General features: G+C 39.1%; 1 protein-coding gene across 3 annotated transcripts in view; it reads right to left on the minus strand.

Moving 5' to 3' along the window:
* Positions 1-4,768: 4,768 nt before the first annotated feature.
* Positions 4,769-14,787, minus strand: part of sh3pxd2b (SH3 and PX domains 2B) — a 48,676-nt gene continuing 38,657 nt past the window's right edge. The window contains exons 6-15 of one of the 3 annotated variants that reach the window (XM_084729840.1): positions 13,658-13,683; positions 12,993-13,028; positions 10,749-10,880; positions 9,655-9,756; positions 8,262-8,345; positions 7,361-7,478; positions 6,934-7,142; positions 6,656-6,702; positions 6,410-6,538; positions 4,769-6,300 (exon numbers count right to left, since the gene is read on the minus strand). In XM_084729840.1, coding sequence (XP_084585966.1) covers positions 4,807-6,300; positions 6,410-6,538; positions 6,656-6,702; positions 6,934-7,142; positions 7,361-7,478; positions 8,262-8,345; positions 9,655-9,756; positions 10,749-10,880; positions 12,993-13,028; positions 13,658-13,683 — 2,377 coding nt within the window. In that variant the 3' untranslated portion in view covers positions 4,769-4,806. The remainder of the gene's footprint in view (positions 6,301-6,409; positions 6,539-6,655; positions 6,703-6,933; positions 7,143-7,360; positions 7,479-8,261; positions 8,346-9,654; positions 9,757-10,748; positions 10,881-12,992; positions 13,029-13,657; positions 13,684-14,787) is intronic. The other 2 variants (XM_084729838.1, XM_084729839.1) reach the window with 2 other exon arrangements.

A 14,787-nucleotide genomic window follows, 5' to 3' on the forward strand; every position in this document is an offset into this window, starting at 1 on the left:
CTCATGTTCTAAGGTTTTTCTTTGCAAGGGTGTTGATGGATTTAAAACTGATCACGTTTCACAGAAATCATCTGCTCCCATACAGAGTTTTAATATCCTTCTTTAATTTCTGCTTCTTATTTCTCACCAGTGGAACATAGGATACATTTATCAGTCTTGAATGAATAAATATTGAGAAAAAACATTGTTTGGTTGAAAGGAAGTAGTTAGCGGTCTCTTAGCACTCAGCAAGTTAATTAGTTTTCGATGGTGAGCCAGCAACTGAGCACTTTTTGTTTACACCAAATTATCAGTGCCGTCTTCCAAATAGCATGACCAAAAACCACACCCAAAAATTAATAATTGACCAACTTTTTCCCATTTCTGAATGCCTTGGCCAATTGAGTTGTGTTGTCTGATGCATGTCGTGTAGCAGCTAAAGTCTGCCTTTATTTATTTTTTACTGATAATGAACAACCTTATCTAGATTCATCACTGTAAAGGCTAATTTAAATATTTTCTTTCTCTTTTTTTTTTTAACCAACACACCCATGGTATGAAGGACGTGCTTATTATGTTTGTTTGAAATGAGGGATGAGGATGAATCCAGATCAGAATTTAATAGTTTCTTTTTAATGATTATTTAGGAATGAGATTTTAACCGACAAGGGAAGACTAAAGTATTGCTATTTGTGTTTTTTCTGTTTGTGTTTTTACTGTAAAATCAGTCACACTGGATAGGAACTGACAAAGCCAAAGCAAAATACTGTTATTGTGTGAAGGATGTGAGACAGGGGATTTAAATTTGAATTTAAAAAATGTATTAAATGTATAATTGTTCTACCATGTGCAGTAAATCCACTGCCTGCTAACCAAAGTGCAATATTACATGTATGTCTTTGCTAAGCTTAAAGAGGTTTATTTTTCTTAAACTTTGCCTTCCTTTGCACTGAGAGGGGGAATGATATGAAGAGTTAATGTCCAAAAACAGATGCATCAAACTTTTGAAACAAACAGCATTGCTTAAAAATTATTTGTAGTACATGCAAAGCAATAATTTAGGTTTTGTTCTTTAAATAATTATCTAATTTTGGAGAATAACTCTCCATATCATGTTCAAAGGAGTGCAACACTTCAGTCTGCTGTAGGATGCCTCTAAACCTTAAGTCTGCAGCTGAGGAACTTGTTGCCTTGTAGAGTGAGAGAAAGTTTTTGTTGTTGTTTTTTGGAGCAGTTTGACCTGCAGATTTACACTGAAGCAGGTCAGCGATCAGGTACCGCTTAATCTCTCTCTCTCCCTCTCGCATATTCTCTCAAAAGTATTTAAATTTGTTGTAAAAATTCTCTTTCCTGTCATGTTTAATGGCTCCATCTATGCCTTCCTCTCTGCCTCAGTTTACATGATGTTGTTTGTATGGAGGGGTTGTGAGTATGAATGAAACTGTATCAGAAGGAACCACTGTTGTAAATAACTCTTAATAAAGGCAGATTTTCTAATTACTCAATTGTGGCGGAGCCTCTTTCTAATAATAGCACATGAAGTTATGAAGACTAACATGATGTTTTCAGTTTTCTGAATCTTGAAAATGAAGATCATGCTGAGAGAAGTGTGTGACATCGAAAAGAAGGCAAGAAGAGGATCACCTCATGTTACGGTAAGTTTCACCTGAGTATTTGCATCAAATTTTTGCAGCTCTGTATCTGTTCATATCTAATCATGTGCTTGTTGTCATTATCCACAGAAGCAGAGGTTACTGGCTCCCTCAGTTCCTGCAAGAATCGGAAAGACACAGTGTGAGAGGTGGGTCACCACACAGTGTAGTTACACCTGCTTTTTTTGGCGACTTGGAGGCAGTGCAAAAAAACTGCAAACACAACATTGACATTATCACAGAAAAGTTAATGTGGCTGTACAAAAGTTGCCTATTTACACACCCTGAGGTGACAGAACAATATTAGTTTTCCTTAGGAGTCGATTTACAAAGTAAGTAAAAAATTTTAACTCTGTTTTGGTCTCAGCCAAGTCCTGAGGGATTATATGGCTCTTCAGCTGCTCTACAGTCTCACCGGCTAGTTGCCTGCTTCTTGATGCTGGGCAGGTTGTCAAAGTAACCCTACGGTGGTCGTGAAAAACGCGACAGGGCCCCATCCAGAACCTAAGTTTTGTCTGTAGAACCGTGGTGGTCCATGGAAGAGGACGACTCATTGTAAGGTTAAAAAAAAAAACAAAGTCTTATTTTCAGGTTATTATACACTAATGAAAACCTACATACGTATTAATATTCAATACCTGCCATATCCTGCCAACAGACCAGCTGTAAATCTTAAAACACAGGACTGATTAGTGCAACAAGAAAGGATACTTAAGCTTTTACATTTTTTTTTAAAAAACTTCTTCTAAAAACAGTGAGAGAAAACCAATTCAGACACAGTATGACAACTGAACTGAAAAATCAGAAACTTTTATTGACTTAAGTAAAAGAAGACTTGATGTAATGAAAAATACATAGCAAAAAAAAAGTAAATAAGATTACAATACTGAAATGATGACACCATCAACCCATTTGCCTTGCACTGTTCTGTACCTTCCTGCCTTTTATCCACATAACATACTGTATACTTTAACAATACAATTTAGGTGTATTTAAAACCTGCTTGGTTTTTTTTTTTCAAGTTAGATACTGACATTACAAAACGTGTGTGAAAGGCTGAATAACATTATTGCGACTAGAAGCGGAACAGTGTTACAGCTTGTAGCCTTGTCTGATTGTACTGACAATCATGAACATACACTTTGATTTTCCGATTCGTGTGTAAACAATAATTTCTGGACCACCTGTTGTGAAATTAGCAGCCAGTTGTTTCACAGAACTTTCTTAATTCCACAGTTCAACCAACCGGACTCCTCTGTGTCTCTTTCCTCCTTCTAATCCCTTCATCAATACAGAGTAAAAGAACAGACAGGCCATCAAAGAAAAGTGACAACAGCTAAAGATACGCCTCTCATTTCTGTACAATAAAAAATAATTTGCTATACTGACCATGCTTGAGACCAGTCAAGCATTAATGTAAAACATTTTTATACAATGGTCATACTTTGCTGTTATTTGAGCACCAAACTTCGGTTAAGAACAGTCTGTACACTCACAATACTGTAAATCATTGCACAAATCACTGTAGATCTCCAATTTCTTACAGATATGCAGACGTGCTCTGCAAGTCACATTTCACAATTCTTACTTTTGGGTGTGAGATAATATGAGAGCTTCTTTTCACCTTGTCAGTTTGGATGTTCCAGCCTCATCTTTTCATTGGTGGATATTTGTTACAGTGAGTAAAAAAAAAACCAACCAAAACATAGCTAATGAAATGATTAATAAAACTAAACACCAAAATGCACCGTGGCATTCTTCCCCTTCCTTCACCGTGTGCAAACCTCAAACCTACCTCATCTAGAATGACTGAAAAAAGTGCACGTCTGTTACAAGTCACTGCAACAATAATTATGCAGTCAACGAAGAGAGCGTTACGATAGCACGAAAAACTAATATGCATGTTTCTAGTATAACAAACAGCACTTCTACTTGGCAACGACATCTTTTAGTAATTGCTAATAGCACTTGAAAGCCCAGATATAGTCATGGAACTCCCCCAGTGAGTTCATGTGCAGTCTAAGAGATTTAGGATTTTTTTTTTGTTTTGTTTGCTGCTGGGGAAAGACTAGCAGGATTTAATCATCTAGTGTTTTCTCCTGTGATTTTAGATTTTAAGTTAAAGGTTTTTAAGATTCCCACAAGGACTATGTCTACAGTTGCATACAGTATATTAAGCACTGAAGCACTTTGCATATAATATAGAGGCACCGTATCATAGAAGGCATGGGGTGGAGATACATTTACTGCTGTTCTAGCGTCTAACCTTTTTAACTTTCTACAAGTTCATGTAATATTAGATAAAAACAAAAAGAAGTAAACATCACAAGACCCAACAAGGTCATGTGTTATTGCTGGTTCAGTTTAGGTAGAATATTTTTTTTTACCAAAATGAAACATAATAAAAACATGTCAATTTAAAAAAAAAGGTACCTATAAATAAAAAAAAAAGCTAATAAGCTACAAAGTAGTGATAATTTGTTCATTTAAAGGCATAGTTTGGCTTATTAGAAGTGTGGTTGTGTGAGGTACTTATCAGTAGTGCATGAGCTAATGAGGCAGCCAGTCAACATGCAGTTTGGAGAAGCAGACGGTATGTGAACAAAAGCTAAGCAATGTACTGCAGTGGACAGGGTCAGCAGCAAAAGGTATTTTAGCCACTTCCAAAAAGTCTATAAAAAAACATTAGTTTAAATGTATGCTATATTTAGATTATTTTAACACTTTATTTTGCCATCAGACAGCCTTTTATGTAAGCCAAATAGCAATCCTCCTAACACAACCAAACTGGAGGCATAATGAGCAGGCAGCATTAGCCCAACAACCCCCCTGTTCTGAAAGGTAAAATGACTGATGGAAAAGTAAAGTGGTGAAAATATTCTGGATGCAGCATACACTTAAGCTGAGTGGTTTAATTTTTTAGGAGGACCTTTTTTTAAGTGGCTAAAACACTTTTTGTTGCTGATCCTGCCCATAGCAGTACATTGCTTAGCTTCTCTGCTGGTACTCCTCTCTGCTTTTCCAAACTGGGGCCGTGCCATCCAGAATCTACTGAGGGAAATACACTGGTTATCAATAAGGACCTCGTACAACCCTGCATCAAATAATCCACACTATCCCTTTAAATTCTTAGTTCGTTTATTCATATGGCGATGGTTTTCAGAGCACGTTCACACTAAGGTTTCTTGCTCAGGTAATTCGAGGGGATCCAGCCCTCGACTTCTTCTCGTACATTTTTACAGAACCACCAGCCGCTGCCGTTTTTCTCCAGAACCTCAAACACTGTACCCACCTTGAAGCCGGATGTGTTTTCATCCCCTTCAAAGTCCGCCACGGCTAGATACAGTTCATCCTTACTGGGCTCTTTGAGTAAAGGAGGAAGCTTGTCCTTGGGCGGGCCGGGCTTCTCACTCTTCACCCCTGGCTTGGGAGGAATTGGGACTTTGTTAACTTTAGGCTCTTCTTTCTCTTTGTTTGGAGGTGCAGCAAACCCTTTTGGTTTTGGTGGTGGGGGTCTGCTGAGTTGGGGTGGTGCGGCCTTGGGAATATCATCTTTTAGAGCAGGTGGAGGTTTGAGCTCTGTCGGACTGGATGGGTTTTCCTTCTTTGGAGGAGGAGGTCTCCTTGGAGCCATGGTGGGGGGTCTCTGTGGGGGTTCCTTGTGCGGAGGCACTGCTGGTTTTGCAGGGGGTGATGAGCTCTCCTGGCTGTGACCATTGATGTGTTTTGGGGGCAGTTTTGGCTCGTCACAGTGCTTACCGTTATTTAGAGTGGGGATATGGATGGGGGGAGAGCTAGGGGGTGAACTGGTTTGGGAATTATTTGCTGCAGCTGAGGAGTCGGAGCCGAGATCGGCAGGTTTCGACGGCCTCAGCTTGCTCCTCAGGTTGGTGATGTCCAGTTTGTTCTCTGCCGGAGAGTCCGGCTTGGCAGCTGGAACAGGTTTAGGTCGAATCACTGGCTTCCCCTTCATAAATGCTGCTGGACCAGCAGCCTCTGGTTTCTCCTCCTGCACTTCTGCTTTGGGTTTTGGTGGTTGTTTGGGAACAGGTTTCAGATTAAACTTCTTCACCTCTTTGGCAGAGATTTTGTGGCCACATTCAAGCCCCATCTCATTTCTAAGGAGAAGAGGTTTACTTTTATCTTCTTTTTTGGTCTCTGATGGTTTGTCCTGTTTGAAGGGGGCAGTCTTGGGTGTGACCAGTGGCACGATGACCCCAGGAGCTGGGGGTTTTGGGGGCAAAGGTTTGGAATGGTCAGGTCTTGGTTTTTCTGCTACCTCCAACTCAAAGCTCTTATTAATGGACTCCCTTCGAGGTGGCAGAGCTGGCTTCTCCTCGGTTGGAGGGGCAACTGGGGCTGGAGGTAAAGGGCCCCCTTTGCTGGCATTAGACTTCCAGTCTCTCAGCTTGGGTCGGGCACAGGACTCTTGGGCTGTGGTTGGCTCATCTGGTAAAGGCTTGGACCAGTTGTCATCTGTGCCTGAAACATTTGAAGCACCACCATCTTGCAGCCTCAGCTGCTCCATCTCATTGGGCAGGGGAGCAAGGAAGTTAGGTCGCAAGGCGTTACTGGTCTTCTTGTACTTGTCAATAAAGGTGGCGGGGGCCCAGCCCTCTTTTTCATCTATCTGGATGTACCACCAACCACTTGCATTCTTCTCAATCACCTGATAGGTTAAAATTTTTTTTTTAAAATTAGTAAAAGAAACAAACAAATAGATAAAAGTTTTACTATATTCTTTATGTCAATGCAACTTTAGAAAGTGTCTGACTCACCTCAACTTTGACTCCGGCCTGGAAGCTAATACCATCAGGGATGGTGGTCTGGAAGTCTGCTATGGTGTAAAACTCTTCCTCAACCTGAGGAGGAACAGGCGGCTTGGGTAGGTTTGTTCCACCACGTGGCTGTGGAATATGAGAGAAACATATCAAGGTAAAATTGACGAGACACACTGAGAGTTATCTTCCAATGCAGTAGAATTCTGTCTTTGTCAAATAGAAAATTGAAACAGGCTCTCTTACAATGGTAAGATCTCTGCGTGGAGGAGGTCTGTGTCTTGATCCCACTTCTGTGGAGGAAAAAGACGTCAAGTAGTCAATAATTTTGTTGAGCTGCTGAGCAGTTAGACTGTAGCCTAAAGCAGATTACTACCTTGTCAAACAATAGAGGGTTTATCTCATAACATACAATATTCTTATTTACTTATTCTAGTGTCTTTACATACGTCTTTGCATTAGTGTTGGAGCAGCAAAACAGAAAGTGTAGCAATAATTTACTGGATTTGAAATTCACGTCGTACTTTTGTTGTCAGAGAAAAATGAGAGTCTGTTTTCTTTATGGCTGTTGTCTCGATTCTCTCTGGCTGCGTTGTTTTGCTGGTTCTGTTTGGAGACCCCGTCGAGGTCGTTGGTGCTGGCGTGAGCAGCAGCACCGGCTGACTGCTTCTGGCTCTGGATGTCAGCCTTCTTCAGGTAGGAGGCTGGGGCCCAGCCCTCACAGCCCTGATACCTGAGCAGAGGAGAGATGTGACAATCAGTGGTTCCAGGTGAAAACACTGAAAAAATGACTGGTTAGACTGACTGTCTGTACAATGATATCAGTCAGTTTTTTCCCCTCATTATTATCTAAGATCTTATGTCAATTCATGTTTGTACAAACATTAACTTGTCTCTCTTTCATGTATAGGATAATTGCATTTCCTGTATTAATATCCTTGATTTTATTACCTGATCTTCCACCAGCCCTCCAAGTTCTTCTGAATCACCTCGACAATCATGCCCCTCTCCAGGTCAATCTCATCCTGGTCCCTGGCCGAGTACGGGTAAATCACTGAATACTTCTCCTCTGGAGCCAGAAAAATACAGAAATGTTAAATTCATGACCTCACTGTCTGTTCTGAAGATTGTTGTGCACAGGTTCACAAATAGGGGAGCACAAATAAATGCTGATGTAGGGTAAAAGCCTGGGAGAAAAAGCACACAGTGGAACGCTTGGATTATAGTAAACTTGTAGTTTTTCAAAGCTGCCATCTGTAACTTTCCTAAAATTCAAAGTTTCAAAAGTTCAAACTGCAGCAAAGATGTCAGACTATGAAGTGTTGCAGTTATAAACCGTTTAAGCTTATTTCTCTATCTCAACACATCCCCTTTGTGATTTAGGATGAGATACTGTAACTGCTTTAACATTAGCTAACTGATTAAATGAGGCAAGGCTTGAGCAGCATCTTGTGGAGTGAGTATGTAAGAATGTAAGATACACACATGTGCAACACATAAAACACACATTCATCCTCCACAAAAATTAAAACAGGACAAATTTGTTACTCTACTAGAAATATAGTAGCTATTTTCTACTATTATTACATATTATAGATATTCTATGTAATGCTACAGCTCTATCCAGTGTTTAATGCTGGTTAATTGAAATGATACATGGTTTTTTAATAACAAATAAAATGCACAATCCACTTTACATGCAAGGATTTAATCTACATGCTTGGATCTGTCATGCAACAAACATTTCATGCACACACATAGACAGACATGCACACAGTTTGTGTGCATGTATGCACACACACACACAAACACACATTCAGAATAGGGGGAGAAAGAAAGGCGTGCGCTCCACCTTGCCCAAAGCCTGTGCTGAATAGATCCCCTAAAGTTCTGCGACGACCCATGTGCCTTGGCAGTGACCAGAACCTCCGCGGTACTGACATCCCAGCACAGTAAGTGGGGCAAAATAGGAAGTGAACATTACATAAGCCATCTGGAGGATGTTTTCATCCTAAATGAAAGCATTGTCAGTATTGGAAGTTCTCCTCCTGACAGGCACGGTGCTGTTTTACCTGTTTACTGACAAATAATCCAGGTTTGTGCACATTTTAAAATCATAGTGTTACAGTTACCCATGTGTAGTCCTTATCAGTATCACTGCTGTATCATGCTACTGCCACAGAAGGTAGCTCAATTTATAACTTATTCTTTCAATAATGTAGTAGGTTACTGACCATATAGTTCATGGTTAATTGGGTCTGTGGAGTGATGAGCATGGTCTTAGTGAGGTTTACTTAAATCTTTGTCATTACTGGAAGACTTGCAAAACTGATGCAGACTAGCTGAGGGACATGTTGACTGTACTTTACGTACTTTCTCCATTTCTGCTTCTGTTTTATTATTATACTTCTGTTCATCTATGATAATGTCAGTGAGTGTGGATGTCTGATGTGGGTGACTCTCTAATTCCAGAGCTCTGAGGAGTGGCCTGCCCAACAAAGACAGGACAGCCAGCTCCATGCCCACTTTCAGACTTCAAACTTCGCAGGCCTGCCAAGGTCAGAATATGGTCTGTAATTTGCATATTGGCTGGGTTCATTTCTTTGCATAGCAGGTCTGCTACTGTGTGCCGTGTAGTATCATTACACTATAGTACGTTATAATCTACATCAGGTTTTTCTACAAATAGATATCATTTAAAACCTTTGATTTTGTTGTATTGCTTGCATATGTTATTCGCATTAATGAACACTCTATAATTCAGGTATTTCAACATGTTTGTATTGCAGTTCTTAAGACCAACACACACCAGCAGTATATAATGTGCACCCTCACCTATCATCAACAAACTGGCTGCGTCTGGGTGTCAACACGAATCAAGTCTCAAGAAAAAAAAAAACACTTGCTGTTTGGATCTGCACATCACCAAACCATGACTACCTCCTCTGTTTCTATGGTGTCAGATTTGTGCTACAGAAAACAAATGGTGCCACATCATGTAGTGCTGAGTGTGTGTTGCATTGAGAAGGCAACAGAAAGACAATAGCAGGAAATATTTTTTTGTCAAAATGGCATACAAGTACAGTCTAACTTCTACATGCTCGCATTATTCCAAGGTTAAGAAATAATTTGCACGTACAGTTGGGTTTGAGAGTAAATGCTAAATGGCTTCTTTACATTCTAAACTTCTCCTTCAGGGAATATTCAGTCTAAACAATAGCACCCAGATGGAAAGTTTGATGTACCTTCTTCCCCTGGAAAAGTGAAGTCATCGGGGTCATCCTGTGCCTCGAGGCAGGTGGCAGGGACCCAACCCTGAGCATCTTCTGAGCTAACAAACCACCACCCTGAAGGAGCAAAATATAAACACATGCAAGGTATGTTTAGAGAAGTTAAAGATTAAATTCACTGAAAAAACATCAGTTATGCAATTCAACAATTCTTAACGATGAAAATCATAAATACTTGTACATGAGCCAAGATTTAAAAAAAAAGAAAATTCTAATTAATGCACATTTTCTTCCACTACTGTTTTATTATGTGAATATTAAGAGCACAAATTCTTCAGTCTGGTGCCATTAAACCACTACTGAGGAAGAAAGCAAAACAAGATGCCATAATTAAAATGGTGCCTTTAAAAGCTCAAACAATGGAAACCCATTTGGAAAACAAAATGGTAGTATAAATTCCTTGCTGGCCGTCTCTCTCTGTGAGACGAGACCAGCATCTGTACTTTTTTTTTATCTACAAAGTACTCTTAAACAGATTACCAACTTACCTGACCTCACTATTACACTTCAAGACAGGAGCGCATCAAACTCACTCTCAGGACTGGACTGCACTTCATGTTTTTCGTGTCAGTTTTGAACTTGGAAAGACTGTTTTTAGGTTTTATGCTCCTGACTCATGGAATAACTTACAATGCACTTTAAGTCTAGAGAACCTGATAACTTTGAGAGATTTTGAAAACACACTTAGAAATCTTAACGTTTTTTCATGTACATGCTTTAACTTGGAATTATCTTAACCAACTGTTGTTGAGTTCTTATTGTCTGTATTATTTTATTATATTTCTGTTTTTTCCCCCATTTTGTTTTTATTGTATTTCTGCATCACTGAAAATGAGGTCCACCCCTCCATGTATCCCCGAGAAGTAAATAAAGGTTGAATGAATAACAATTACGATGTGTTTGATGATGTGCTCAGTCAGGTGTAAAAACTTTTTAGCTATATTTCTTCATTTTTTACACACTGCTTTTCAATTCAAACCAGTGACATTTGCACATTTAAACTTGAGAAAATAATAAAAAGAGCTCACTGAATGTTGGGTAGAACTTACCAGACTCATTTTTCTCGATGACCTCCACCACCTGACCCACATGCAGGCTGATCTCCGAGCTCTCCTGCTTCTCGTAGTCTGTTACCGCCACATACTGGTCGAGGAGGAGAGGGTCTGCTGCGGTGGAGTCTCCTGTTGACGAGAGCAAATCAGAGGAGAGTCTGGTTTAGCTCTTTTCTCCTTTTTGCTCTTCTGTTGTTAAGCAGGCGATGGATGAAATCTCAATAATGTAAATAAGCCTCCACTCTACCTTCTGCTTTTCACTGTAGCAATATTTGTTAATGTGATATTAAAGGAATGTCCATGAACTTGGACTCATCAGAGATAAGAGATATTGACCTTTGAGAATCCTTGCATCTCCCTGACTGAAGGGTTTATGGCATTTTAAAATGTCAGATTTTATAGGCACTTGACTGGAAATCCAATTTAAGCATGGTCTTTAAAATAACGCCAAATTGCATCTGCAGGGCTGTAATAAGCGAAAAACTAATTTTTCGATGAAATACCACTTCTTGTTCCAAGGTCAAAATTTGTGCAAAAGCTTTTGAGTAAAAAGTTTAAGTGAGAGGAGGCTTATCTGGAGTATGGAGATTCACCCAGACACGAAGCAGGAGGTAGTGGACGTGATTGGAGAAATGGCGTGAGGGAAACAATGAGCTAAAAGAGGAAGAATGGGAGTTTTAGAGAATGGGAGTGAAAGGCAAGGATTTAAAAAAGTGTAGAGGGTTACGTCAATCATCAACATGGCCGTGACTTCCACACAGAAACAAACCAGCGCCACGAAAAACCCACCACCAATGTTAGCACCGAGCCAGCCTGAGAAGAATCAACACATGAGGGCTCCCAGTACAACCAGAAACACTTAAGGCTCTTCTCTTGATTTACGTTCTTTAAAAACCTATCCAGAACAAACCCTGACAGATGAAATTTAATAAACATATACAATGAACTGTAAACAAAACACCTTCTGACACATAGCACATAGCAATTATAATAATCTTTATGCCTTTGCATTAAGTGCAGCAGTGAAGGGAAATTAAAATCAGACACAGCGTGCTGATCACTGAAGGTGCTGATGAAAACATCAACAATTTTACATACAATATGAAAATTACACAAATGTGATAAAATTCATATTGTGTTGCTCTTACAACAGGTTAAAGGGATAGTTGGATTACTGAGGTGGGGGTTTTATGAGATAAGCCATATATCTCTCTCTCCAGACTAACCAGGCTTCAGTATTAAAATCAATCATTTTACTTAGCAGAACATGAGAGTACCTGGTTTACCGCTGCCTCGATTTGTTTGTTTGTTTTTTGTTATTGTGTGACTTTGGTGTTTTAAAAAGGTTAGCTCAGATTCACCAAACTCGCACAACAACACAAATGACTGAGACAGCAATAGACCATCAACTCCCATGTTCTGCGAAGTAAAACTGTATTTTTGTCAAAGGAGTCTGGTTAAGACAGAGAGAACAACACTGGGCTGGCAAAATATACATAAAATATACTCATACAACCCCACTTCAAACAATCAGAACGATCCCTTTAAAATACCATAGGTTGTGTTTTTGTGCACGTCCTTCAGTGTGCAAAAGCAAACTGGTTTAATTAAAAGCCATATTTTTTTGGTCTCCAAATTATCAATCAATTAGATTCTTAATTCTATCAATCAGAGATGTAAATATTAGTATTGCAAATTTTTCAACAGCAGAACTGCAGAGAAACTAACACCAGGTTGACATTAATTTTAAGAAAAACAACATGGTTAGATAGCACAGGAGCAAAGGACTTTGGGAAAATTATAATTGAGCCATGCTAATTTAAACTGGTAGGCAAGCTTACCAAGGATCATTTTTACTTGACTGACAAACTAACCGAGGTAACTCTGCTTAACTTTTAAATTAACAGTTTATAATATTAGACTTTCCTAATCCTCTTCTCTGGGGTTTAGTTTACTGTTACACACACTGCCAAAAGACTCAACCAGTAACATTATTTCTGCCTCTAGAATAGTCTTTTCTACTCTGTCTCAACACAACATACTTAAAGACACCCAAGAAATAAGCTACACAGGCTCATTTTCACATGTGAAAATCCTCAATTTCTTTATGGAACTAATGCAAAGCCCCAAGCCTTCAACAGAGCCACATCCCACCTGCCCAGGCCAGGGGAGGAGAGAGGGGGGAACAGGCCACTAGCAACCCGCCGGCTCACACACACAGCACGACCAAGTGTTTACTACCTCGCTTTAGGAAAGTAGTCGCTCTCTCCACAATCCCTGATGGAAAGGAAAACGAATGGAGAAGAAAACTGAAAACAATGACATGGATGCAGCTTGAATGGAGAGGACAGAGAGAATATAAAAAGAAACAGTGAAACAATGGCAAAGGTGGTTTTCTTTTGTTACCAGTATTTTAATAGATGTGTTTTTTTTCCACAGCAGCCATTTTGACATGAAGCAGAAGGGTGAACCAAACAGAGTCAGGGTGCTGCCCGCGTGCATGCTGCCTCACTGGAAAGGATCTGCTACACTAAATGGAACGGGACCTTAAGTAGTATCATTGGTAACAGATGTGTTTACCCTACGGTTTCATATCAATACGGCTGCTGTGAAAAAGATCTACAGTCAACTCCAAGAAAACATCTGAGTACAGACAGACAGACAATGTCTTTGGTAATGAAACAAAAACATTTGGGCTGGGGAGATTTTTTCTGTTTTTTTTTTCCTTTGCAAAACTCTGTGACCACTAGATGGAGATGATGCCACATTATATACTACAGAGGAATCATGGAGCATTCAAACAACAAGATACCTGATTTTTTTTTTTAAAGAAAAAACAAACAAACGCCACAGCCAAGGCCTCCTAATCCCATTTTCATTTCAAACACACAAATAAAACTCCTTACCTGATTTCTTCTTTCCTATGGGTTCCCTGTTAAAGAGAGGAAATCATCACATTACTACCAGGAAACGTGAAATCAGTCTGCAGAGCTTAAGAAATACAACAAACACAATTATCAGTTTTTAGAATAATTCACATCATCTTATGGACATTACAAAATGTCTTAAAACCTAGAAAAAAAGATAAGACGGTGGGCCAAAAGTCATATTACTTTGAGTGATTTGTTATCTTTTAATCCAGACGTGTCAAACTCATTTTAGTTTTTGGGCCACATACACCTCCATATGATCTCCAGTGGGCTGTAAAACCATTGCATAATAACCTATAAATACCAGCACTTACATTTTTTCCTTTTCTTTCTTTCTTTCTTAGTGTAAAGAAGGAAAAGGTCACAATTAACGAACCATCCATTTACAAAACTGATGAGCAGCCTGAGACGTCTCAGAAAGATCCAGTGTTTTTCTATGCAGTCATTACATGTGCAGTGCAATACACAGATCAGAGCAGATCTATAAATGCATTCAAATAGTTTTACGTTCATGTGTGTTGGAACTGAACAGATATAGCAGTACTTGTGTATGTTTCAAACAACTTGTCGAGATCTAGACAGTCTTTATTTCCTCCTCCTGTGTAGAAATGCTGCATCAGCACACAACACCAACTGTTTCAAGGCAGAAGTCTGATACAGATTATTTTGTACTGAAGCTTAATATTTTCCACAATGTTCAATATCTTTAAATATGAACACAATCAGTATTCTGCATTGTTTTTTTTTGAGAGAACTGTATTATAGTATGGATCTAATGACTCCTTGGCAATTTTTTACACTTTACAAAGTCTTTCACTGGAACAGATCGGACTCTTCCATGGGCCGTATGTCTGAATCCCTTGTTTTAATTTATACTTTACAGAGATGACACTTGTAAAATTGTGAAAGGTTGTTGTATTTATGCTTTAACGTCATTATAGCACTTCTATTGTTACCAGTAATATCCATGTTGCAATTGGTTTTAAGTTATTAAAGGAGCAATATGTTACAACTGTGCATCTAAAAATGTTCAAATAGGTGTTATATTAAACAAGTCGAAATCTTATTTAATATGAGATTTATGGTCGAAGCAAGTTCTTTCCTCC

The sequence above is a fragment of the Lutjanus erythropterus genome, chromosome 11 (assembly GCF_056507025.1).
Source record: "Lutjanus erythropterus isolate fLutEry1 chromosome 11, fLutEry1.hap2, whole genome shotgun sequence".
Taxonomy (NCBI): Eukaryota; Metazoa; Chordata; class Actinopteri; order Lutjaniformes; family Lutjanidae; genus Lutjanus; species Lutjanus erythropterus.